The 25562-nt window shown below is 49.2% G+C and overlaps 1 protein-coding gene across 8 annotated transcripts in view; it reads right to left on the bottom strand.

The window, feature by feature from the left end:
* Window positions 1-25562, bottom strand: part of ACLY (ATP citrate lyase) — a 47581-nt gene that overhangs the window by 3138 nt on the left and 18881 nt on the right. For 3 of the 8 annotated variants that reach the window (XM_036339801.1, XM_036339800.1, XM_036339797.1), the window contains 19 exons: window positions 24977-25107; window positions 24055-24173; window positions 23164-23300; window positions 22426-22487; window positions 20990-21107; window positions 19010-19164; window positions 18431-18521; window positions 17327-17356; window positions 14430-14574; window positions 13975-14143; window positions 12190-12294; window positions 10930-11126; window positions 9030-9111; window positions 8328-8438; window positions 5131-5258; window positions 4473-4566; window positions 1758-1912; window positions 503-653; window positions 166-309 (listed from right to left, as the gene is read on the bottom strand). In XM_036339801.1, coding sequence (XP_036195694.1) covers window positions 166-309; window positions 503-653; window positions 1758-1912; window positions 4473-4566; window positions 5131-5258; window positions 8328-8438; window positions 9030-9111; window positions 10930-11126; window positions 12190-12294; window positions 13975-14143; window positions 14430-14574; window positions 17327-17356; window positions 18431-18521; window positions 19010-19164; window positions 20990-21107; window positions 22426-22487; window positions 23164-23300; window positions 24055-24173; window positions 24977-25107 — 2324 coding nt within the window. Of the gene's footprint in view, window positions 1-54; window positions 310-502; window positions 654-1757; window positions 1913-4472; window positions 4567-5130; window positions 5259-8327; window positions 8439-9029; window positions 9112-10929; window positions 11127-12189; window positions 12295-13974; window positions 14144-14429; window positions 14575-17326; window positions 17357-18430; window positions 18522-19009; window positions 19165-20989; window positions 21108-22425; window positions 22488-23163; window positions 23301-24054; window positions 24174-24976; window positions 25108-25562 lie in introns of all 8 variants that reach the window. The other 5 variants (XR_004972771.1, XM_036339802.1, XM_036339803.1 and 2 more) reach the window with 5 other exon arrangements.

The raw sequence follows: 25562 nt of genomic DNA, 5'->3' as shown, positions 1-25562 counted from the left end.
CAACTAAACACGATAAACATTGTTTAAAGGCAACCTGTATTACAACGTTCTCACCTGTCAACACGTCCAAAGCTTTGCATGTTGGAGTCAAGAGCCTGCGTGTTCTCAACTAAATTGATGCTCTCTTGTCCCCTTTCATCCAGTCCCTTAAGGAGAACAACTTACCGACTTCACTCGGTGACCGATGCCCATGATCAGTTTTCCTTCCTTCTTCATCTTGTTCACAAACTCCATGGGGATAATGCCACTGTCAAAGGCTTTGCTGAACATCTTGGCTGCTGCATCCAGGGCACCCCCAAACCGGTCACCCTGTAGGAGAAGCCAGCCCCTGTTGCCCTGAGCTGTGATTCTCCTTCAACTTTGCAGACAGTTTGGCATGCCCTGAACACCCCCTGCGCAGGCTTTCACCTTCTAGCGCTGCTTCTAGGACCCTGCTACAGCCAAGCGGCACGGTGCCAAGCCCAGTGTCCCTGCTGTGCACTCCCGGGAAGACAATACTCACAATGGTGAGCAGCCCCGAGGTGAGGCTGGAGACCAGGTCCTTCCCAGCTCGAGCACAGATGATGGTGTTATGAGCCCCAGACACCGCTGGGCCATGGTCAGCTGTCACCATCAGGCACATCTCAATGAACTGGCAGGAGTACTTGGGCAACCTAGAGTGGGTGAGTAAAGGGATGGGGGAAGAACAGAACGGTGGTGAGCTGCTGAACAAGAGATACATTGACAAGGCCATGCTCCTACTTCCTCCCACCTCCCTAAACAAGTCACTCAAACTCAAGAAGGGCAGCAACCTGCCAATCTAGGTCTGATACTATCATACCAACTCCAGGGCAAAACCTCCAGATTCTTGAGAGGCTCTGGACTCTGCTGAGAACAAATACTGGTTTTGAATAGTTAGCAACCAGGGTGTGAAATCTCTTCTTTAGTCAGTTTTCAGCATGAGTTGCTATGACAGGATTTGACCTGTATTTGTGGCTACCCTCTATGGACCAGACAGAGAAGAGGTGAGGTCCCCGTCCCTTTCACAACGCAGGAGCCCTAGACCTCCAGTGTTCATCCGACCAACTGTGATTAAGAATGCAGCCTGGAGACATGGGGACGCAAGAGCAGAGTGAAACCTGCTCTGGTAACTCAGGTGTTACAGCTCGTGAACATTTCCCAGGAAGGGCCCAAAGCAGGACAAGATCCACCTCTCTGCAGGTGAGGGCATGACACAAGCCTAGACTTCAAACTGGCCTTCTGCCCAGGCCCACACCACACCAGGGCTCTGTGAATCATGGACTCCCTGGCCCCCTTGCCCAGCTGTCAGTCCCAGGGGAGGGCTAAGCTTGGGAGTTGCAGAGAAAACCATTTTTTCCTCACATTCAGGCTAATGATACAAGGTACTTTACGCGTGTTCAGTAGCTCTACCAGCCCTGTCCTCCTTTGCCACCAGATCCATCCAGGCCTCCCCTGCTAACACTCATCTTTCTCTAAAGAGGCCTGCATTGACTCTGTCCCATGTCTTCATATGTCCCCAAGGGAAAGGGGCTGATCCAAGATTCCTGATTAAGTCATGGTTTAGACTGGCCCTTCTGTTCTTGGAAGACGTAGGAGTCTGTATTTTTTTCATTTAGCCTTATCATTGATTTGTGACCATAAAGATGGCCTGACTGGCCCTGGACTATTCCTCAAGGCTGCCCACCCCCATTCCTGTCAGGGGAAAATCATTAACTCCAGTTTGAAGGCCCTACCAACTTCTGCCTTCCATGCCTCACCTTCTCTGGAACCAAAGCAGGCCGAGGACCCCGCCGATGCCCATCTCTTCCTTGAAGACCTCGGTGATGGGCATGCCTGCGTAGATAAGCTCCTGTCCCCGTTCATCGCAGATACTGGTCATGAATGAGGCAGGTTTCCGGATCAAGCCCAGCTCCTGAGCAGAGACGGGGCAGAAGCAAGCAGCACTGTGGTAACCACAGAAATTTTTCCTGGACTGCACCACTGGCTGTGCTCTCAGAACCAGTGTCCCAGGAATATGTTAAAATTCTGGTGGCCATGTATTCAATAACAGCTTCCACCCGGTCGGGTTTGTGCCTGGGCTGGGGGCTCCACTTGCACAGCTCCACCCAGCCTGACAGACAAGCTCCTCCCAAGAAATGCAAGAGCTCTTTTACTGAATCGAAGTGTAGAAAACGTCTGGTGGGTGTGGCTCAGTGGTTGAGCATCGAACTATGAACCAGGAGGTCAGGGTTCGATTCCCAGTCGGGGCACATGCCCACGTTGAAGACCTGATCCCCAGTAGGGGGCGTGCAGGAGGCAGCTGACCAATGATTCTCTCTCATCATTGATGTTTCTCTCTCCCTCCCTTCCTCTCTGAAACCAATAATATATATATATGTAAAAAGAAAGAAGACAGGAGTGCCACACTATGGCACCTGCTTAGCCTCAGCTCTATTCTGTTCTTTACTGAGCATCTGTGGGGCCAGGCATTGCCCTAAGCCGTTGACATCCACTCTAACCTCACAAAAGAAAGTCATTCTTCACGTTTAACAGAGGAAATGAACGTTAGAGTGGCTCAATAACAGTCGCCTGGCTAAGAAATGGAAGAATGGCCTGGCTGGTGTGGCTCAGTGGTTGAGCTATGACCCAGGAACCAAGAGGTCACTGGTTTGATTCCCTGTCAGGGCACATGCCTGGGTTGCTGTTCGATCCCCAGTTGGGGACATGTAATGTAGGAGGCAGCTGATCAATGACGTTTCTCTATCATTGATGTTTCTATCTTTCTATCTCTCCCCTTCCTCTCCCTCTAAAAGTCAGTAACATATATTTTTTTAAAGTTACAATCTTTAAAAAAAAAAAAAAAAGAAAGAAAAGAAATGGAAGAATGAATCCAAAGGGAAAAAATTTGAACACTTCACATACAGCTGCCAACCCCAGCCAAAATGTAATGAGGCACATGGCTGTGGGTACGGGGCATCCCCTCAAGATGCCTTTTACCCAGGGGCGGGGACCGAGCTCCTGAATTTCCCAGTTCCCGACTTGGGCACCCAGGGCTATCATCAAGTCAACATTGTCCAGGCCCATTTCTTCAGTTACCCCCATGAATTTTAATTAAAAAATGCTTTTAACTTACATTCTAATTACATGAGTATCTTCTTTTTAAAAATTTAAAACAGAACAGATCAAGTTATGTGGCCTTTGACCTCTCCCCATCTCGGCTTTCTTAGCGTTTGTCAGTTTAGTGGACATCTTTCTGGGCCTTTCTTTCTCCACTTTTATTTACATGCAGGCATAAACACATGGAGACTATGCAACACCGTTTTGTGTGCAGAGTTTTTATAATCACATTAGATATACTGTCCTGTAATGTGTTTGCTCAATGAACTTGAGCTTCAGCACACATAGATCCAGTCTGCTCCCTTACCTGCAGTATAGTAGCCCATCATATGACCATACCACCATTTAGCAATGCCTTCATTGATTACTATCAACTAGAAAAATATCCTTGAACAGATTTCTTTGTATATGTAAACATTTCTCTGAAGTAGTTATCTAGACATGGAATCGCTGGGCCATAAGGTATGAGCACTTTTAAATTTGATTTATATGACCCAACTGCCTGTCAGAAAGATTGTGTCAATTTCCATTCCTACCAACAATGAATGAATGCACCAGTTTCCTCACACCCACACAAACACAACGTATTACCAAAGAATTTTTATCTTTGCTGGGCCACTAGGGAAAAACTAGTATCACGGTTTGGTTTGGTTTGGTTTGGTTTGGTTTGGTTTTAATCCTCACCTTAGAATATTTTTTTTAGTGATTTTAGAGAGAGAAGAAGGGAGACAGAGAAACATCAATGTGAGAAACATCGATCAGGTGCCTCCTGTAAGTGCCACGATTGAGGATCAAACCTGAAACCTTCTGGTGTACGGGACAAAGCTCCAACTGAGCCACTCGGTCAAGGTAGTATCCAAGTTTTTACTTTGGTTCCTTATATAATGAGTGAGTTGAGTACTTCTTATTGTTGAAAGGCCCTTTACTACCCTTTTTTTCTAATTGGGTCTTTTAAATATTGATTTCTAAATATCAAGAAGACTAGTTTTTCATCCACGTCCCTTACTTCAGCCTGAGACCTCTTAGGAAGCACGAACAACTCTAGGGGACACTGTCTGCCCCAGCCCCGTTTCCAGGTCAGGCAACCCAGCTGTGGAGATACCCACTGCCCTCCACCCTCTGCGGCCCTGCACTGTTTTACCCACAAGCTCCAGCACACAGGGAGGAGGTGGAATCCAGGAGTCTAACTGGTTTCTCCTGAGCCCTTGGAGAAGCCGCCCCTAGGGGTGTGGTTTAGAGCCCAGAGCAGTGATCACATGGTTGCTCTACTAGGTCAGGCCTGCCTTCCAAGGATTCAAGGCAAATCACACCAAAGCCCACACCTCAGCCCCTAAATCTCCCTGGCACACACAGTGAGGGGCATACGTGGCACCTACCCTGGCCCAGGAGTAGTCCATCGGCACCGTCGGGGGAGGTACCTCCTGCGCAGGGACAATGACCCCTTTGGCCACAAGATCGTCATACACAGACCTAGGAGGCAGGGAAAGGGCAGGAGACAAGACACCCACGTGGAATTTCTTCTGGGCTTTTCTAAGCCATCCCAAGAATGCTCCTCCATCTAACCCAAACTCTCTATTTTCCTTCTCTGTACCCCCTTCCTGTCTGTGACTTAGTCTTAACAGTTAGATTCCCACGTGAAAACAGGTTCTAGCCAAGACTCCCCTATCACCTCTGAAGGGGCATTATAAAAGTTGAATCTGGAAGCCAGGTAAGGTCAAAGGATGAATGGGAAGAGACAACAGTATATCAATAACTCTTTATCCATCAATTAGAGGTGACACTTTCTAAATGTTTCTATGCTCATCTCTCATTTATGGCCAGTCAAGTAGGAAGGTTAAGAAAGTGAACATGTTTTGTTTAATACCAGTGTGAATGGCCTGTAACTGCTGCTTCTACAAACAGAATAAAATAAAAGCCCACGAAAAAAAGGGTTTTGGACTATCCACACAGCTGCTGAGACGGACCAGGCATATCAGACACCTCCATGTTAGAGAGGCTGCTGACCCAGGAGGCTCCTAGCACAGGTTCACTTACTGGATGAGGTCTCCAAGTTCGTCGAAGCTCCGGGGCACAAACACTCCTGCCTCCTTCAAAGCCTGGTTCTTGGCCACTGCAGTTTCAGAAGCCTGGTTGGCACAAGCGCCAGCGTGGCCAAATTGTACCTAGAAGGCAAAGGAGAGTGGTGTGACTGGCTCGTTAATCCCCGAGAGGGAACAAAGGCTCCTAGGAAATGACAGCACTTATTACAGGCCGGATCCACCAAACACTCTTCAGAAATCACTTCCTTCAACCCCAAGCAGATATGATGGAGGACTTATTTTATGGATGAGGACACTGAAACATCAACACATTTGGGAAATAACACTCAAGATCACACAGCTGGTAGGTAATGGAGCTAGGATACAAAGTCTGGCAGCCCAACTCCCCAGACCAGGGGTCCTCAAACTACAGCGCGCGGGCCACATGCAAATACAAATATTGTATTTGTTCCCGTTTTGTTTTTTTACTTCAAAATAAGTTATGTGCAGTGTGCATAGGAATTTGTTCATAGTTTTTTTTTAAACTATAGTCCGGCCCTCCAACGGTCTGAGGGACAGTGAACTGGTCCCCTGTTTAAAAAGTTTGAGGACTCCTGCCCCAGACCCTTCACCTGGCTTCCCCTGGGGCAGAGGTCGGCGGGGGGGGGGGGGCGGGGGATGGAAGATAGGGATTAGTTCTGAGCAACAGGTGAGGAGTGTTACAAATTGGCAACCTGAGGTTGAAGTGAGCTCATAGACATGATATGATTATCCCACACACACTTTTTGTAAAATAGGTACCAATATTTAAAAAAAAAAAAAAAAAAAGGTTTCATGTCAAAATACAAATTCCCAGCTTTTTTGAAAGTCAGATTTTGTGCCGTAGGCTTATATTCCCACATAGCAACAATTACCTGAAGCCAACGAGCAATGGCTGCCTTCCACCTAAGGGTGTATCGAGGTAAAATATAAATCCAATGAAATACAGGAGTTGACTGACTGTGGGAAGTGAGCGAGAAGGAAGAGAAAACCAATGTCTTCGATGAAGCGATGGGAAAAATGAATTAACCCACTGAAAACTCTGGTACAAAACCCTGACTTAGGAACAGAGTTGGGGGGTGACTGTAATCACACCTAACCTGTTTAAACAACACTTATTATATATCCCAGCACTTCTCTAAAAGCTTTACTCATTGATCTTTCAGTAGCTATGACTATTCCCTATAAAAAAAAAAAAAGGAAATGGAAGCACCGAGGGGTAAAGCAACTTGCCCAAGGTCACACAGGCAGTATGTGGTAGCATTTGAACCCAGCAATTTGACCTCTGACTGTGCTTAATCCCTAAATATAATAAAAAGTGCCTTAAGTGTTGAAAAGGTTAGCAGCTGCTGCTCCAATTAGCAACACATGCCTTAAAACACGGGTTCCCAATACCTTCTTTGTAGGACTTAATTTGCATGAGTGAATGGAGTGGGAAGGAGAAGATAGCCTTCACTCAAATACACTTAGAAAATGCTGGCTGGGTTCAAGGAAGTTAAACAAGTTTCTTTAACTCAGAGATTTCTTAACACTAAAACAAAAATGTTAAAAGGGAGATAGGTTATATTGCATGTTCATAGTTTATAAAAGCTCTATGACGTGCACTGACCACCAGGGGGCAGACGCTCCGAATGGTAGGTTAGCTTGCTGCTGGAGTCCAGCCAATCGGGACTGAGCAAGATGGGCCAGACACGCCCTGGAGCCCTCCCACAGCCTCTCCCCCAATGCCAGCCCCACCCGTGCCCAAACTCGTGTACCAGGCCTCTAGTTTTACATGAAGTTTTAAAAAATCATTAAAAACCAAAACCAAAACCAAAACACCTCCTGAGGACCTGCCCAACCTATGGGGTGATAAGTGCCCAGCCAGAAACAGAAGAGCAAGGTGCTTGCCCTCTGGAGGTGTCCTCAGCAGAGTGGGGTGGAGTAATGCAAGCTGGTTACGAGAAATAATGGAGGAGAAGGAAGGGGTTATTTTGGCTGTTGGGGTGTGGAGGAGAAAGTGGTCACAACGAAAGAAAGTCAGAAACTGCTTCATGGGATAAATGAAGAAGAATGGAAAGGAATAGTTGCTAAGACCTATACGTGCCAGACCTTCACAATTATTTTCTTATTTAAGCCATGCAACAATCCCATACCATTTCCATTTTACAGCTCAGCAAACTAGGGTACAGAGAGGCAAAATGACTTTCCCATGCCATAACATCTATCGAGATCTGATTCTAAAGCCTTTGGAAGTAGAGCTCATCCCTGAAAAATCCCATCACCCAACCAATCCCATTTTATCTCCTTAAAACACACACACACACACACAGTTAATAAAATGGATATTATCAATATTTACTGCACTCTGCCATTTTTGATTTAACTAATCTTAAACTTTTTCTCCATCAACATATCAAAATCCACCTCATTCTTCTCCAGCCTGCCCAGCTTTCCATTATATGATTGTGCCATGATGACCCAGTGCCCTCCTGGCCAGCATTTAGGTTGTTTCCATTTTCTGCTATGACAAGGTTACAATGAATCCTTGTACATATACTTTGAAATATTTTTGCATGCAAATCCATAAGGGAAAGTTGTAGAAATGGAACTGGTGGTTCAAATGAAAAGTGCATTTTACAACTGGACAGATATTGCCACTTTGAGGTGGGCAGGAATCTGAAGAGGAAAGGCAAGCATTCTAGGGAGAAAAAATTAGTGTGATGCAGGCTTACTGGTAGGAAGAACTGAGGGTTTAAGCACAGGGATTATCACTATTGCAGGAAGCCTCGAAGGCCAGGTTTTATGTTATATACACAACACAGGACAAGGCCTCACACTCAGAACCTGCTGTTAGATGCTGAACTTACTATATGCTGCCAGGCATGTTCACAAACATTACATCATGCACACGTGCCGAACAAGCCTTTCCTTCTGTGACCTCTCCCCACACAGATCTTCTCGTGGTCTTCCCTGCACCAGGAATGTGTCCCGTCTCCCCATCCTCCCTTCTGCTCAGCTGACTTCTCAATGAAGCCTTCTCACCTCCTCCAGACACAGGATGCTCCCACTCCAAATAGTGACTGAGGTGGACTGAAAGAGCTAACTGCCCCTAAGATGACCAGAGAGTCCACCTCAAATGCCCCATCTTCGGCTTCCTTACTCCCCACCAGGAGTGGTCTGTACCGGCCATACCTCAGAGGAGAACATGGTGGCACAGGTCCCGATGCACCAGCAGACCACGGGCTTGGTGAGGCGGCCCTCCTTGATGGCCCGGCAGATCTTATACTCCTCAGTGCCCCCTATCTGCCAAGGAACAGGGAACAAGAAAACGCCCGTGAGTTGGAGGCACCCATTCTGAGTTGCTCCAAGGGGACTGCAGCAGGAAAATCAGTCCCAAATCAGGCAGAGGCCAGAGTCTAAAAAATGAGGGGACATGGGCTTGGTCCAAACAGCCTGGAAGACTGAGAGTGGTAGGGAAGAACTGTAAAGGGACAGCGGGTATGCTAGGGAGTCCCTGGGACTCCTCCTTCCTAACCTGTGGGTAAGATGATTTAGGACCAGACCTATAGGAGGCACAACAGGAAAATGGGATGGGGTTACAGGGCTCTCCCAAACTTAAAAAAAATCACATTTACTCTACTCCAGCTATCCACTGCCCACCAGGTAGAGGCCTGGTCAGCAGTGCAAAGCTTCTCCTCTATTGGCACTAAAACATATTGTGCCACACAGAAGTGATAACAGTGACAATCCCTACGTCCCAAAGTCTAAGGGGTGAGACTACCAGGGACTGTCACCTTAAGTTATATATAACCAAAATGCATGCACTTTTAAAAAACTGATGTCATACATAACTTTAACAATAAAAAAAATTAAAAAGATTTTCCTTTAACTCACCTCTCCAAGAACCACAATCATTTTGACTCCTGGAGTGTCCTGGTAACGTAATACATGATCCATAAATGTGGAGCCGGGGTACCTGGTGAGAGCACGGAGAGCATATGGGATCAGGAGGCGGTTTGGGGAGGTGTGTGTTCAGGTATGGGAAGCACGCTTGTACCAAGAACGTTGTGGGTTTTTCATGGGTGTGGATGCCCACGGAGGGTCCAGAGATGCCATGGGGGTTGGTTGGGAGAGGGAGTAAATGGAGCACAAGGAGAAAAGGGGAGGGGAGGGGCGGAAGAGGAGGTCATAAGCCCAGAGAGGTCCCCTTGGTGGTGAGATATCTAGAAAGCATCTGTGGTGGTTTTAAAATATGCCCACAAATTCTTTTTAAAAGGTGGAAGAACCTCATGCCTCTTCTCTTGAATATGAGTTGGATTTAATGATTAGCTTCTAATGAACAAAATGTGGCAAAAGTGATCCTATGATATCGACTCCCAAGGCTGGGCTATAAAATATGGCTTTTTCTGGCTCTCTCTCTTGAATTGCTCCCTCTTGGGAAGCCCAATGCAAAGTCCGCAGACACTAATCAGCCTGGAGGCACAGAGAGGAGCCACCCTGCCAGCCGTGGATGAGCCCCTCCAGCCTCAGGCCTGCCTTCAGCTGACCGCAACCCTGAGGATCAATGTGTACCCACCCCGAGGAACTGGCAGGAGTGCTTCCCCACCCAGGAGTCCCACCCGAAATGACGTGGGGGAGCCAGGGAGACCAGCAAGGTGACCCAGTCTCCCAACAGCTTGTGGTTCTGAGCTAAAGAGCAGCAGCAGTAATAGCAGTAGTAATAATGGTAATCAGCAATGGCTAAGGTTTATGAGGGTAGTAAGTACTACTGGTTATTGTTCCCACCAACAAAAGTAATGACACTATTTGTGAAAGAGGAAGAAATATATACATTGTTCTGTCCCTAGTTCCTGACACACAGCTCCTATAACCCTTGTGATGTCCTGAGTGACAGGAGCATCTTTTGTTCTGAGCTCCTAAAAAACTTTTAATTTCCTGAGTAACAGGGGTGACAGAAGCTCCTAAACCCCTTGGAAGTCCTGGGTGACAGAAACCCTTGGGGGGCTCCCGCATAGCGCTAGTCACCAGAAAGACCAGGGCATGATCAGAAGCTTGGAACTTTCAGACCCACTCCCCATCCTCCAGAGAGGGGAGAGGGGCTGGGAACTGAATTAATAATCATCAATCATGATGAAGCCGCACAAAAATCCCTAGATAAGGGGATTGGAGCTTCTGGGTTGGTGGCCAGAAATGTGAGTGGTAGCGGTAGAGAAAAAAGGAATAGTTTCCCTTTCACTATTATTAGCTACAATGAACACATACTGAGTACTCACTAAGTGCCAGCCCGTTAGCCACTTTATAAAACACGCCCTCATTTAATCCTCCCACCAACTCCATGAGGTGGGCACTATTATTTCACCCATTGATATGTAAGGATGACGGAGGTCTGGGGGTGGGGTAAGTAGCCTGTCAAGGATGCCCCCTTAGTAAACAGGAAAACTAGGATCTGAACCCATTTGGTCTGATTTCAAAATCGGTCCTGCTAATCACAGCACTCTGCTGCCTCCCCATGGCCACCTCAGACAATAAACAGAACTACCTGCAGGCCCTGATGCCTTTTAAAACACCTTTCCCTGTATTTTCGGATTCTTATGCTCATGTTAGTTCTAAGGCAAGAGTGGACTTAAGATATCATTCCCACCAGAAACTAAGAAAATATTGAATGTCAACTGTAATCGGGAAAACAAATAAGCACCCCCCACCACCACCACCACCAAAAAAAGGAAAGAAACACAGCTATGTGCCAGGAATTCAACAGTAGGAAGCAGTATGGGCTTGTCCCCCAGCTGATCACCTGTCCCCGCCAATGGCCACGCCCTCATAGACGCCATCTGTGGTCCGAGAGATGATATTGTTGAGCTCGTTGGACATGCCCCCAGAACGCGAGACATAGGCCACACTGCCAGGGCGGTACAGCTTGGAGGCCAGGATGTTGTCCAGCATCCCGCCAGTATTCCCGATCTTAAAGCACCCAGGCTTGATGCCTCCAACCTGCAGGGGCAGAAATAGCAGTTAGGGAGGAAGGGAAGGGTGAGCTCCTGATCGACCAGAGAGCTCAGAAGCATCACCAAGCCCAGTACTACCAGCCCATTCCAGTCTGGCCAGGCTGGGGAGGAAATGATCAAGACACCTAACACTTGCACATTGGGTTTCCTGCTTAAGAAGAATCTCGAGACATTATGCAAAAAAAAAAAAAAAAAAGAAAAGAAAAGAAAGAAAGTCTTATTTGTAAGATGTGGCTTACCACCGACAGGTATATTCAGGGTTAAGTCGTCTCCTTTGCTCTCCAAGAGCAACAATGCTCAGTAAAAAGGTGTGTAACACAGGTGTGTACCTCTGCTCAAAATCACCCACTGCCTCTGAGATAAAAGGGCCCTTTGTCTTCCCTTCACATAAATTTTAACATAACAACCAGGTAAAAACAAAAACAAAAATATTCACAGAGCAATTTCTCCTTCAATAAAGAGCTTTTGGTCGAAAATAAAGCCACCAGGTAGATTTTTCTTTGGTTTATAGTTAAAGGAATAATCAAAGACTATGCAATGTTTGTATGAGAGTGGGCAAACACTTAAAACAAGAATCTTTTCATTAGTCCCTTGAAACTTTAACGGTGATATGGACTGGAGAGTGGGCCTTTAAAAAATTAACTGGAAATGGACAGACTGACTTTCAAGAGGTATCCCTAAATCTTTTCAACTTAAGAAAGAAACAAAAAGTCAACAAGTGAGTTTCCTGAGGGCCCAAAACTTCTTAAAAGAGCTTGAACGTAAAAGGCTTTTTAGCCCTGGCCAATTTTTCTCAGTGGTTAGAGTTTTGGCCCTCAGACTGAAAGGTCATGGGTTTAATTCCTAGTCAAGGACACCATGGACCTCATACCTTGATTGCAGGGTGCATGCAGGAGGCAACCAATTGACCTGTCTCTCTCACATCAATGTTTCTGATGTTTCTCTGTCTCTTTCACCCCCTCCTCCCTCCCTCCATTCTCTCTAGAAACGAAAGGCACAAATATCCTCGGGTGGGGATTAAAAAAAGGCTTTCTGGAGAGGAAGCTCACTGTGGCAGGTCCAATGATGGTCACGCCCTTCTGGTCCGCCTTCTTGATCAGCTTCCTTGTGAGGGCCTCAGGGATGCCTTCAGCTATGATGGCAATGGTCCGGATCTAGAGGATGAGAACAGTCCTTCCTCATTAGCTTGTCACCTCAGATGGACCATGAGGCAGCAACCATTCAAGAACTCACCTCCCATGTCCCCTTCCAGGCTCTAAGGACAAAGTAATATTAATAACAGGCACTGCTTCTTTCCACAAGTCTCTGTTCCTAACCTGATCACACCAAGCCTCCCCCCAAAAGAGAGGCGTGGACATCCCAAACTAATCTCCATTGTTAACATCAGAGTGACTCAGTAACCAAGCAGGAGCAAATGTTTCCAAAAAATCTGCTCATCAGATTTTTCTCTCCCATCCAAAAATTCACAAGACTCAGACACCTGTTCCTCACTGCACATACAGCAGCTATCTCTGGCTTTCTCTGCTGTGCCCTTGAGTCTCTGATTCTATGTCCCCACAGGTCAGGGCTAGAATGTGCCAGAAAGGAGCTGCTTCCACAGTCGGAGAAGAAAGCCAGAGAAAGTGGGGGGTGGGCAGAAGAGATTGAGAATCATCTCTGACTCTCATCCAGGGACTGGCAAACTGTTCTATAAAGGGCCAAATAGTATTTTAGGCTTTGCTGATCATGTGGTCTCTGCGGTAACTAAACTTTGCCTGAAAACAGCCATGGATAATATATAAATGAATGAGCATAGCTATGTTCCAATAAAACTTTATTTACAAGAACGGGCAGAGGGCTAGGTTTGGCCCTTCAGCTGCAGTTTGTCAACTTCTAATCTAGACTAAAAACTCAATTCATTTTTAGCAAGTATGCTTTCGTTTTTGCTTCATCTAGATATCCACACAAGTTTATCTTCTCCAGTTACACACTAAACCAAACCAGTCTAGAATCAGAAATAATTATGAGCAGATGAATCAATATTTTTCTATCGGGGAGGGGGTCTTACAAATCAGTAACAAAGAAGACAAACACCTCAATAGGTGGGGGAAAAAAAGAAGGGAGGCCAAGTCATAGATTAGAAATGGCCAATAAATGTTTTTTAAAGCTCATCTTAATCAAAGGTCTGCAAATTAAATAGGATGCCTATCAATTTGTCAAATATATATTTTTAAAACCCAAACATTCAGTGTTGGCAAGGGTACAGAAAAACAGGAATTCTCAAACTCCTGATGGGAGTTTACATCAGTACACCTTTTCCGGAGGGCACGTGGGCAGGACGGTCCAAGAGCCTTACAGTCTGCTCATTCTGATGCAGCAGTCTGACGTCTAGCTATTTATTCTGGGGAAATAATTAAGGATATGTACAAATGTTACTCCAAAATGCTCATCACCAGACTTGACAAGCAAAACTGATACTACCAATGAATATTTATGCTGTGGAGAGTAATTGAAGGAAACGGATTATAAAATTAGTCTGTAAAATATTATTCCATTTGGTAAAATCCAGGAAAAGGTGTGGATAAGGGTGTACTCAAACATAGCAGCTGTGTTTCTGGGAAACGGGACTTGAAGTATTTATTTTCTCCGTACCCAGAACTTCTTGTTGGCCCAGTGAGCAGCCTGCCTGCCCTCGGTTACTACCCTCCCATCTAAAGATCAAGTGTCTTCAACCACTTTCAGCCAGAACACTGGCCAGTCCCGAGTCTAAGCCCTTTGTCCCAGGTGGCAGTGAGCATGAGCACCACTCAGGAGCTCTCCCTACAACCCCCGCCTACCCCTAGGGCTGTGACTACCTGTGCATAACTCATGGTCTCAATGCTACTGTCATAGGCAGAGCGAAGAGAGGCGAAGTTGATCAGCACGTCGACCTCTGGGTGTTTCTTCATGGCGTCAGCCATGTTCTTGAAGACAGGAATCAGGATCTCCTTGTGACCCCAGTAAAACTTCTGCTTGTGGTCCCCACTGTGAGAAAGGCAGAGGCGAGGTCAGGACAACCTGTTGGGATTGGGGAGGGGTCCGCCGGGGGGAGCTTCATCCCCAGGTGGAAAGGCAGGGTTCTGCCCTCAGAATTTCCATCTTCTGGAAAAGACCCTCCAGGAATTGGTTCGCCCCAGTCTGGGATGGGCGTCGCCTCCCCAGCAAAGGGGATAATTGAGCTGCTCCCCCAGCTCAGTCTCAGTCAGGGAGATTAGATGAGAAAATCCCACTTGGCAGCCATCTGCAGCCTTCCTGCCGTGGCATGACTCACGTGAAAGGGTAGACCATGGCGGCCACCGAGGGCTCGTCTCGGGAGCAGACGTAGTCAAAGTCCAGCATGCCTTGCACAGCCCTGGTCTGCATGCCCCACACAATGGCCTTGGTATGGCTGCTGAAGAGGGTGGCGCTCTTTCCTGCTGGGCAAAAACACAGCGAGTGCACCCAGAGCACACACCCTTGTGAGACCCCAGGGGCAGGGCTGCCTGCCAGGCCCCTCCACGCCAAGTCCAGGGAGGGGGGGGCTGATCAAAACCACAAAGGAAGGTTAAGAGGATGGAATTCTGAGAACTTGGGGAAGAGGTGCCTCAATTTCTTCTGGAAAGAGGTGGCAGAAAGTAAAGAGCTCAGGAGATCTGCCTGGCTAGTAAACAGCTCAGCAACAGAGAAAGGACTCCCAATGCAAAGAAGGGGCCCCAGAGAATTCCTACAGGGCCTGCTCAATTTCACAGGAAAGGCATGTATATAATCAGCCTCCTGGTCATATGCAAATGGGCACTTGATAAATTATTTTTAAAGTCACTGGAAAATTTTGGTGAAAGCAGGATGTTCCACAAGCCTTATCACCTCAAAATCTGGACATAAACCACCTTCGGTCAGGATTTGAATCCTCACAATTCTAGGTCAGTGTAGGTCCAATGAAGAGGTTTGCTCAGCCTTATCTCTGAGGTTCCGGCCGGGCTCTGGCACGGGTGAGGCAGGAGCAGTACACTGCCCTCCTCCCTGGACTAGGTGGCTCTTTCCTGCCCAGAAAACAATGCTCCTGGATGGGCTCTCCGGCTAGCAGGAAAGGGGTGCGGGGCAAAAGAAAGGAACAAAAATATCTGGCAGAAGTGGATTCCTCAGCTTTGGAGGAAAAGGCCCCTTCACCACCCTACAGGCAGGTGACCTCACCCTCCCTTCCCTGAAGTCCTCAGAAAGTAGCCCTCAGGGGAAAACAGTGCACCAAGCACAGTGGCATCTGGCATTAATTAACCTACTGTACTAATGCAGACTTGGCTAACCAAGTTCAAGTCCTGGTTAAATTAATTTAAGCCCTAGCTGGTTTGGCTCAGTGGATAGAGCGTCGGCCTGCAGACTGAAGGGCCCCAGGTTCAACTCCGATCAAGGGCACATGCCCAGGTTGCGGGCTCGAGCCCTAGTAGGGGACGTGCAGGAGACAGCCAATCAATGATTCTCTCTTATCACTGAGGTTTCTCTCTCTCCCTCTTGCTTCCTCTCTGAAATCAATCAATCAATATATATATATGTGTGTGTGTGTGTGTGTGTGTGTGTATGTATTTTTACATATATATATGTATATATATATATATACATATATATATATATATATATATATATATATATATATATATTTTTTTTTTTTAATAAAAGCTCAATTTCCCAAGGCATACAGAATTCTCATCCCCACAGGCCCGCCTCTTCCATCACAGCCATAAGCTTCTCATGACACAGGCTCTCCTGTTGTTGCAAATACCCGGGATTTACTGTCACTGGACCCAACTGGGTTCTGACGAGACATGAGATCACAGAACAAAGGAAGCCACCTAATCCAGTACTGTCACTTCTCAATCCCAGGATATTGAAGCCCAGAGATGCCAAGTGACTCAGAGCCTAGGTCATCTAGCATCAGAGCCGGGATTACAGCTCAATTGTGCAAGGAGGAGGACCAAGAGCCCGGCCACTCCCGTCCCCGAGGGAGCCACACCGAGTCAGCGCGCGCACATTCACACACCTGTCTGTCCAAGCGGGGCAGGAATCAGAACAAAGCCTGGGCTCTCTACAACCCCCTGCACCTCCAGCATGAAAGGGGCAGGACAGAGTGCTCACCTCCTTGAGTACAGAAGCCAAAGCCGATGGGGGCAATCCTCAGCCCACCAGCAGCAAGGAGACCCCAGAGGGAAACCTGCTCGGGGCTCAGAGCCCCCAGTAGGCTCCTCCTCTAGACCGCTGAGGGGAGGGCCCTCACTGGTACAATCTGTCCTTCCTCTCCCGCTTCTCAGCACAGCTGGGACTGACAGTGAGCATCAACTCCTCCCCTGGGGTAGAAGAGCTCTTAGACTAGAGTGGCCCCTGTTCTCTCTGCACAGGCTCAGCCTCAGATTGTGCCTGTCAGGGAACAATGGGTCTTGCCAGATGTTGTAGGGACTGCTGGCCTTTCTGAAGGGACATAAGCAACCCTGCCTAGTTATTCCTTCCCCTCCCTTAAGCAAGAAAGGGGTCAAATATCATCAAAAGATTCCCCTTCCAGGGTATAAGTTCCCAGGCTGTGAGAGTCAAGAAGTTAAAGGAAGTCCTGATGCTGTGAACAGGTAAGCAGGTGTGTTCTGGGTAAGGACATGCAGAGAATGCCTATGCTAACCAGTGACCTCTCCTGCTCTATCCCATCCTCCACCCAAACCCCAGGGAAACCTGAGCTTGGCCCTGATATGGGGAGCCCTGGGATAGTCAGCAGTGGTGAGGCTGAGGAGACAAAGGTAAGAAATGAAACCATCGGGAGATGTGGATGAGAATCGGGGAGGACATGGCTCCTGTCCTCACCCGCTGGGCTCTGCCACTTTCCCTTTGGTTTGAGGGCTTCCTCCTTCCCAGGAGGACTCTGTCCTCAGCACCACTCCATTCTCCAAGGCTGTGGGCGTGGCTCTCCAGCCCCTCACGCCCAGTTTTGAGCCAGAGACGGCCACATGGCCAGGAGAGCAGTGAGTGGGGGCCTGAGCTGAGCAGGAGTGGGAAGGGCGAGAGAGCAGAGACTAGGACTTGGGGGCAGACCACACCGAGGCAGGAATAAAACACACCACACACACTGCCACCCGCGGGAGGGGAGACAGCAAACGGTTAGTGAGACCCACTAACAAGCCACACACAGACTTGGGCAGGGCAGGGGCGTCCTACCTTGCAGGGATCTTGGACTTGGGACTGAATCTGTCAAAGAAAATGACCAAGGCAACTGAGTGACCTGCTGATGGCTGGAGGCTTTGGAGGGAGAGGGTGGGAATAGGTAAGGGTCCCATGGACAAGCCTGGCAGGGTTGCTGCCCTCACCATCTCTCATCTATTCCACAACAGACAGGAGGAAAGCCAGCAAAAGAGAAGACAGCACTGATCAGCAGAGCGAAAGCAAGAAAGAGCAAAGGGCCAAAGGGGGCAGAGAGGGGAGAGGAGGAACAGAAGGCTTGGAGGGTATGCTGAACACTGAATCTCTGCCCCCCACACCCCCAGGCCCTCTGAAGGGACAGCTGGCCCGGTACCAGCCTCTTAACCCCAGTCCCTCGTCCCTACAAAGCACACGATGATGGATGGGGTCGACTGGGTTGATCTGTCATTCTGTGCTGTGGGTTTGGGAACGACAGGACAGTGGCTTCCAACTCTAGTGCCTGGAGCCAGTGTCACTATTTCACAAAATGCCTTAGGCACTCTCTGCCGGTGTGTACTAGGAGAGGGTGCACAGGCCACACCAGCCCAAAAGCGAGTTACTGAACGCTAGCTGTAAGGGCTGGCTGGCCAGGATCACATCTTTGGTAAGTCAGAGGATGGAGACAAATGAGGCAAAGTATAGATGGGCTGGTAGACAGCAGAGGCCTTATGGTGGAAAGGAGTGTCTTTGTAGGAGCCCCAGGATGATGGGATGGGCAGGAGCTACAGCTATACAGGAGCCGCCTCTGCCCTCCACTGGGGAGGAGAGTCTGGGAGACCTACCCACCTCCTGGAATTTTTGTAACCCTGTCTCCTCCACAACCACCCTGCCCCGCTCACACCTGCCCACAGGGAGTAGGGGGTAAAAGAGAAAACAGTGGGGAGTGAAGTGACCCAGGTGCAGCATGAGTCCTCAGCACCAGGGGAGACCACTGGGAAGGCTCAGCGCGTCCTCCCATATGTTCCCACCCTACGCACCACGCTCACTCTCAAGCAAAGCCCAAACACCTTCCATCACCTCTGCTGGTCCAGTGAGGCCCGAAAGGGAAGGAGACAGAGCGGATCCGAAACTGCTGGGAGTTACCTTGTGGCACAGCGGGCTTGGCCTTCTTTGCAGGTGCCACCTCATCAGCCCTGCACTCAGAAAAAGATGCAGTCCTGCTCGGGGCCGGAGTCTGGGGTGAGACAAGGAGAGGGAGTAAGTCACAGGCAGCAGCTGGGGGGGAAAGCCATTGGTCCTTAAGGCCCCAGAGAAATCAGGGAACAAGAACTAAGCACAGCAGTTCTTTATACGCTGCTTCCAAAGCACTATTCTAACAACCTTCGGAGGCAGGAATCAGAATTGTCTCCAGGCTTCAGGTGAGCAAACCGAGGCACTGAACAGGTATAACTGCCGGAGTCCCACCCACAGCAGGATTTGAACTCAGGTCTGATTTTAAAAAACCTGGTCTTTCCATTATACTACCTTGACTGGCATAGAAAAAACTGGCCGAAATCCAGAAACCAACCGTGTAGTGCTACAGCCGCCCCTTCCCCCACATTTCCCCAATGTCCCCAAATGGCTAGGGAAGAGGAGGAGCACCATGTCCCGGATGGGATGGGGTGTGAGGGGCTGACTAAAATAGCATGGCAGGCTTTATGGTAGAGGCCAGCGGGCACCTACCGATGTGCTCCCGCTGGCGTTGAGAAGGAAGTTCGCAGTGTGGGCAGCTGTGGGTGGCTGATTGGGGATAGGACGGTGGCCCAAGGCCATGCCCACAATGGCCGTCATGTGAGTCTCGGTGCCAAACACGTGGATGGGGATCCCAGTGGTCTTCCCTGTGAAGGAGGGAAAAGAGTCCATCAGTCAAGTCTTCAAATAAGGGCCCAAGTCCACACGACTCTGCAAAGGTCCTATAGGGTCCTGCCTGATGCCCAGCACTTCCTGTGCAAGACCACGTATGCAGCACAAGCCAGCTGTCAGATCTTCATCAGCACACAAACCTGCGAGCACAAGCAGCACCGGAGTCGGCACTCCCGTTCACAGCCTGGACCCTGCTTTCCCACCCCAACCCACCGCGACCGCACACTCCAGCCTCCCTGGCCTGGCCCCTGCTCCTCAACACTGGCCCTGCTCCTTCCTCCGCATGGAGCTCTCATCCCAGACCTTCACCCAGCTGTTCTCGTCATTCAGCTCAAGTGCCTCCTCCTCCCGATGACCTTGGAAGCCGCTCTCCTCCACACCACCCTGCCTGCTTCACATGTAGAGCCCTGACAGCATCTTGTTCCAATAACTGTTTACTTGTTTAATGTCCCAACTGTGACTGAGGGACATTCACTGTGTACTCAGTTTTGGGGGGCAATGAGGATTTGGCACTGCTTCAACTGATTGAGGTAGGTTTGGTGTTTGCCATGGACACCAGATTTGGAAAAATGGGAAGATGAGAAGATTTCGTTTCTCCAATCACTCACTGAGCAAAAGCCTTCTGTCTGGCACCCCTCTGGCACTTCACATGGACCCCTGCTCCACACACCACTGCTCTTGGCAATGAGGGCTACATTTTACTCAAGTCCAAAGCTGCTGGTCCCAACGCGCCCATGTTTCAGGTTCAATCAGGTCAACTCAGGGAGACCTGATTTTAGTCATGACTGACAAGATGTGGTCCCAGATTTCCTGAAAACACTGAGTGGTAGGCCTTTACCCCCTCCTCCTCTAGCTCAGTGAGGGCAAAGCTCTCCTTTCCCACCAGTTACCAGAGCCCTGCCCTCTCACTCCTCACAGCCAGGCCACCACTGTCCTGGACTCTGCTGCAGCCTCCTAAGAGCTCTCCCTGCTTCTATCCTGGCTGCTGGATACCTAAGTCAAACTGTGTCACTCCTCAGGCCAAAGTCTCCCCACAGCTGCCAACCCAGGGTCAAAGCCAAGGGTCTCCTGGGACCTGTACTAGCCTCACATGCCTACTCCTGCTGCCCTTCCGCCTCCAACACCCAGCCCCATCCCACAGCCATCCCCACTGGGCCTGCACACGTGGACACACTCCCACTTCAGGGCCCTGGAACTTGCTCTTTCCTTTGCTGAGAGTCACCACTGCCCTGCTCCCTCCTCTTTTCCAGGTCACCTATCCAGTCAAGCATTCTCTGATCACCCCACATAAAACTGCCCGTCCCCGCCCGCACACACTACCCCTTCACCCTGCTTGTCTTCCTTCATGCACTTAGCGCAACCTGACATTACAGTCAACGTCCTCAAGTGGACAAGGGCCTGGCTGTCTGCCGTGCGTCCTGCAGTGGCTGTAACCGCAGTGCTTAGCACAGAGCAGATGTTCCCCCTAAATATTTGTTAAACAAAAAGCTGAATGAAAATGCTTTACTTACCCTTTGTAATACTTTAAGCAATAAATAAATAAATAAATAAACGTATTCAGCAATGTAGCAGGATACAAAATTAACAAAAAAAAAAAAAAGAAGAAAATGCTTTACTGCCCATTCTGAAGTTTAGAACAGGTCTATGCCAGAGGGCAGAAAGTGGAAGTAGAGCGAGCTGCATGTCCAGAGAGGGGAGCGGGAGAGCACAGAAGTGTTCCCAAATGACTCTTTCAGGAATCCCAAGGAAGTAGGCCACTGACACTCAGGGTGGGAGGGAAAGAAAAGGTCCCCATCTTACCAACTTCTCCCATCACGCGTAGGCCCTCCTGATAGTTGGGGCCACCTCTTCGGACAAAGATTGTGACCGCATGCTCCTTTAGGGGGCCCTGGTAATCTCGAATCGCTCTCACAATGCCCTGAAGTACAAAGGGACAAACAGACATGTGATTAAAAATAAGACAGCCATAATGCCCGACTGGTATAGTAGCTCAGTGGTTGGGCATCAATCCATGACTCAGGAGATCACAGTTCAATTCCTGGTCAGGGCACATGCTGGGGTTGCAGGCTCGATCCCCAGTAGGGAGTGTGTAGGAGGCAGCCAATCAATGATTCTCCCTCATCCTTGATGTTTCTCTCTCTCTCTTTCTCCCTTCCTCTCTTTAAACATATCCTTGGATGAGAAATAAAAAATCATTGTCCTACAAAAGCTTCTTCAAGATATTTAGGGAAACAGCCCTTGTAATGGGTATCAACTTTGGAAATAAGAGAGAATGTACAGGTGTGTACCAATTTTGTCTCTCCAGATAGAGGGCTAGTACACTGAGTCAGGAGTCTAATTTCTGTCACCCAAGGCCTTGCAAACAATTCCTGCTCCAGGCCTAACCACAATTATCACCAGTGCTGGCTTTATTATGGGATTGCTCAGAAGTTAAAACAAAGCAGTCGAGACCGATCTGTTTCAGATTTGTCTGCTGAATCAGGGACCCGTTTTAAGCAGGCTGATGAGGCCTGGTCCTCCACATCCTGAGAGCTGACTTTCAAGGTTGACATTTATTTATTTATTATTCTCAAAACCTATATGAAAGTACCCGATGGGGCACATTCTTTTGAACAGCTTCAGTGAGCACCTGACCGTGTGGAATAATAATGGCCTCCTCGGGTGGCTGCCTTGAAGGGAATGATTCTTGAGGCGTGTTAGCTCTGTCATCCTTGTTGACCCCCAGTCACTTTTAAAACTGTGCCCATGGCCCTGACCTGTGGCACGGGGACTCGGGCTGCCGGGCCCTTGGCCGGATAACCAGGAGCCCCAGGCCATAAAAACACTCTCCTCATTCTGACTTTTTGGAGAGGAGACCGATGACTGAGAGATGAAAGACCAGGAGTTGCAGAGAACCCAGTCTCACAATGAACCATTGAAAATGAGGGTCCATTAAGGTACTTCTTCAAGAACTGGTCCTGAAAGGGGAATGGCAGAATTTCGCCTTCTCCCCACACCTCAGATGGGAGAATTATGGCCCAGCGAGTGTCAGCTGCTTGCCCAGAGACACAGCTTCAGATCCAGAGCTGTTCATGTCTTCTGCATCCGCCACAAGGAACCCTGGACCAAGAGCCTCCCTCTAGACTGGGTAAGTCATGGGAACTTGCTCCTGTCTTAAATTTGCTTGTGAGAACCTCCCTTTCCTGGTTCCTCCAAACCCATGCTCCCCAGAAACTGCAGTCACTGTGGCCGATTACCTTGAATGTGGCAGCCACATTGGTGAAGTTCGCGATGCTGCCTCCAATGATGAGGATCTTGCCTGCGTTTGCAGTAAGAGAGAAGTCAAAAAGGGTTAGAAAGGTAGACTTGAGCATCTTATCAGAAAGCCAACTGACAGTTCTCTCCATTGAGCGAGGGTCTCCCAACTGTTAAGAGGTATCAGTGCAGAGGTGGGGGAAACAGGCTGGTCTCCTGAGGACTGTCAGCCTTATCAGCTCCCTCTCCATCACCTCCATCACCAAGCAGGTGGTTAACCCAAACCCACGGAATCTCCACGTCATTCCTAGACGGCCATCCAGACACCCAACTTGGTTTCTGGATACACCTGGTGGGAATCTCCCTCTCTCTGGCTTCAGGGTAGGGTAACTGGTATGTGTAGTCCCCCACACGGGACAGGTGGTAAAGGGAAGCTGGAATGTCTAAATGGGCCACTCAGCACAGCTGCTATCAGTCAGAGTGAGTGCACGCCTCACCTCCTCCCTTGCATCTGCTCATGGGGCTTTAAGTACACACCACCTCCTTATCCTCTCACAGACCCTCACCTGATAGATGTTATCACTGCCCACTGCACAGTCAGGGAAACTGAGGTCCTTAAGGTAAATGAGTAGCCCCAGGTTGCAAAGGACCAGGACCACAATCTCCATGCCTCCTAAGCCCAAAACTGTTCCCCCTGTAGCACACTGGGCCATCCTAAGGAAGGAGCGTGTGAGTCTCACCATTGGGGTGCTTCTCGCGCGTCATGAGGGAGAGGATCGTCTTGGCATAGTCATAGGTCTGCTGCTCACTGGGGGCGCCCGAGTACTCCCCATAGTTTGCCAGCTCATTGACACCCCCTAGATCGCAGATGGTATCACTGCCGGGGAGATACAAAAGTCAGTGCTGGCTCCAGCTCTAGCAGCAGAGGGTGGCAGCCTGGTGACTGGGAGGACACGCAGGCGCCCCCAAAGCCCTGAAGTCAGACTATGGAACTGACCTCTCAGACCTCGGACCCTCAAGCCCCACAAGTGACACTTCAAGGCTCTCCCAGGCAGTGCACTCTGCCAGCACTGGGCCACCGTGGGGCCCTGGACTGACTGACGATGGTAAATAAAGTGAACAAAGAACACCTCCCAACACAAAGAAAAAGTGCACATTCCACAAGTCCCTGCCAGGCTGCCCAATGAGAAGGAAAACTGCTGTAGCCAGAGGGAAGCCATGCCAAGCAGGAAGGGGTGTGGCCGATCACAGGCCTAGAAAGGAGATGACTACTGGGCTTCAAGTGGAAAACCAGCAATCATCACAAAGGGTGAGGACTAGGACCCCAACATTTCTACCAAGTGTAAAGTACGTTCACCTGGTGACCTTGGGGACACAGCAACATTCACTTTCTGGTTCATTTTCTGTATTTGTTGTACCCTCATGTGGAATCCCTATCACTAATTCCAAGAACTAAAACTAATCAAAATAACTTTATTTTGCAGCAAACAAGAAGGTGCACGGACCCCTCTGGGAGGCTCGTGATTCCTGCTCTGCACCACAGTAAGGAACTAGAGCCCCCCAGGTGAAGCAGCTCGATCCAGGCTGTGAACATGTGACCCAACTGGCACCTTCAGTAGCCCCTCAGTCACCTGTACACGACAGAGGCACCACCTCCAGCCACCATGGTCCAGATCCTCCCTTTGGGGTTCAGCAAGGTCAGCTTCAGGCTCGCCCCACTTTTGGCATCCAGGTCTGCAATGTAAGCTTCCTAGGGATCAGACAACAACAGGTGGGCCCTGTGGGCATCCCCTTCACCAAGGTCCCAGATCCCCGGACTCCTCTCCTCCCCTTCCCCTGGAGACACATGAAGAGGTCCTCATTTGCCTTAATAGAGTCAGGAAAAAGGGGTTGTGTGGGGCCCTACGTGCCTGGGACAAAACAGGATGGCATCTTCAAGTACCAAAACCACCCATCGCCACTGTCACCACTGAGGGCAAATTTCCCACTTCCTCCCTCTCCGACTTCAAGTCCTTGACCCTCTGCCCAAGTCCCAAGCCTTGCGATGTCACTGCTTCTACAATGGCCCCCACTCCCAGCATCTGCAGCCTACGTCACACCACCCTCTCCCCTCCCCAGACCCCATCCTTTCTGCCAGCCCAGCCTCTTCCATTGGCCTGGGTTACGTCATGCCATGCAAGCCCGATTCTGCTGTGAGGATTTCAGAGAGGACGGGGTGGAAAGGAGCAATTGAAATTCTCAGCAAGTGGCAGAGAGAGCTACCTTCCTGACAGGATTAGGGGGAGCCACTTGGAATGATCAAGAAGTAACAAATCAAGCTAAGAGCCCAGGGAGGCTGATTGCGAGAGAAGTCTAAAAGGATTTCTGGCTGTGATTCAGAGGCTTGGCTGACTCCCACCTCCCATCCCCTTTGGAGTTTTAAAAAAATTAAATGGCTCTCGACCTTCCTTTCCCTGCCAAATATACAGCCCACTAGGGGACAAATGCTCATCTGAGATTAGTCACCCTCCCCCGCCCCCATCACTCTCCATCTCCTCCCCTAAGCAGCCTTACCTCTGGATAAGCCTCACGCCCAAAGGGGGGAGGGAACTCTATATCACCCCATTTCACTTTGCAGATGTAGTCAGCGGTGGCATCCACCTTGGCTGCCAAGTCAAGCACGTAGACGCCATCTTTGGTCACAACTGCAAGAAAAGCAGAGGCAATCAGACACCGGCCCCAGGCAGAGGTGACCACTAACCTCCAAACTCCTCCCCAGACTCCCCACACACCACTCCCAAGGGGTCCAGGTCCCACACAGGCTAATGACTTCCTCACTCGGCAAGAAACCAGAATAATTCCTATGGAGACACAGCCTCCCCCCATCAAAGAAAAACAAACCCTAGTAGTCCTGTAGGTAATATAATAGGAAAGTTGCTATGGCAATTTTTAATCATTTTTCATAAAATGCTACACAATGTGCCTTAACTATTCACCCATCCATGGCCTTGCTATTTAAAAAAACGTTAAAAGGTATAGGTTGCTGTCAGAAGACCCCCTAGGTATGTACATTTGGTTTTTGCAGTCTGGCTAGGAAGCCTCACTGTTCGGTGGGGGTGGGGGTGGGAAGGCGTGAGGGTGCACTGGGCCCCAAGCCAGC

Source organism: Myotis myotis, unplaced genomic scaffold, assembly GCF_014108235.1.
Source record: "Myotis myotis isolate mMyoMyo1 unplaced genomic scaffold, mMyoMyo1.p scaffold_m19_p_17, whole genome shotgun sequence".
Taxonomy (NCBI): Eukaryota; Metazoa; Chordata; class Mammalia; order Chiroptera; family Vespertilionidae; genus Myotis; species Myotis myotis.
The sequence above is the reverse complement of the archived record's forward strand: the minus strand, read 5'-3'. Positions and strand labels throughout refer to the sequence as shown.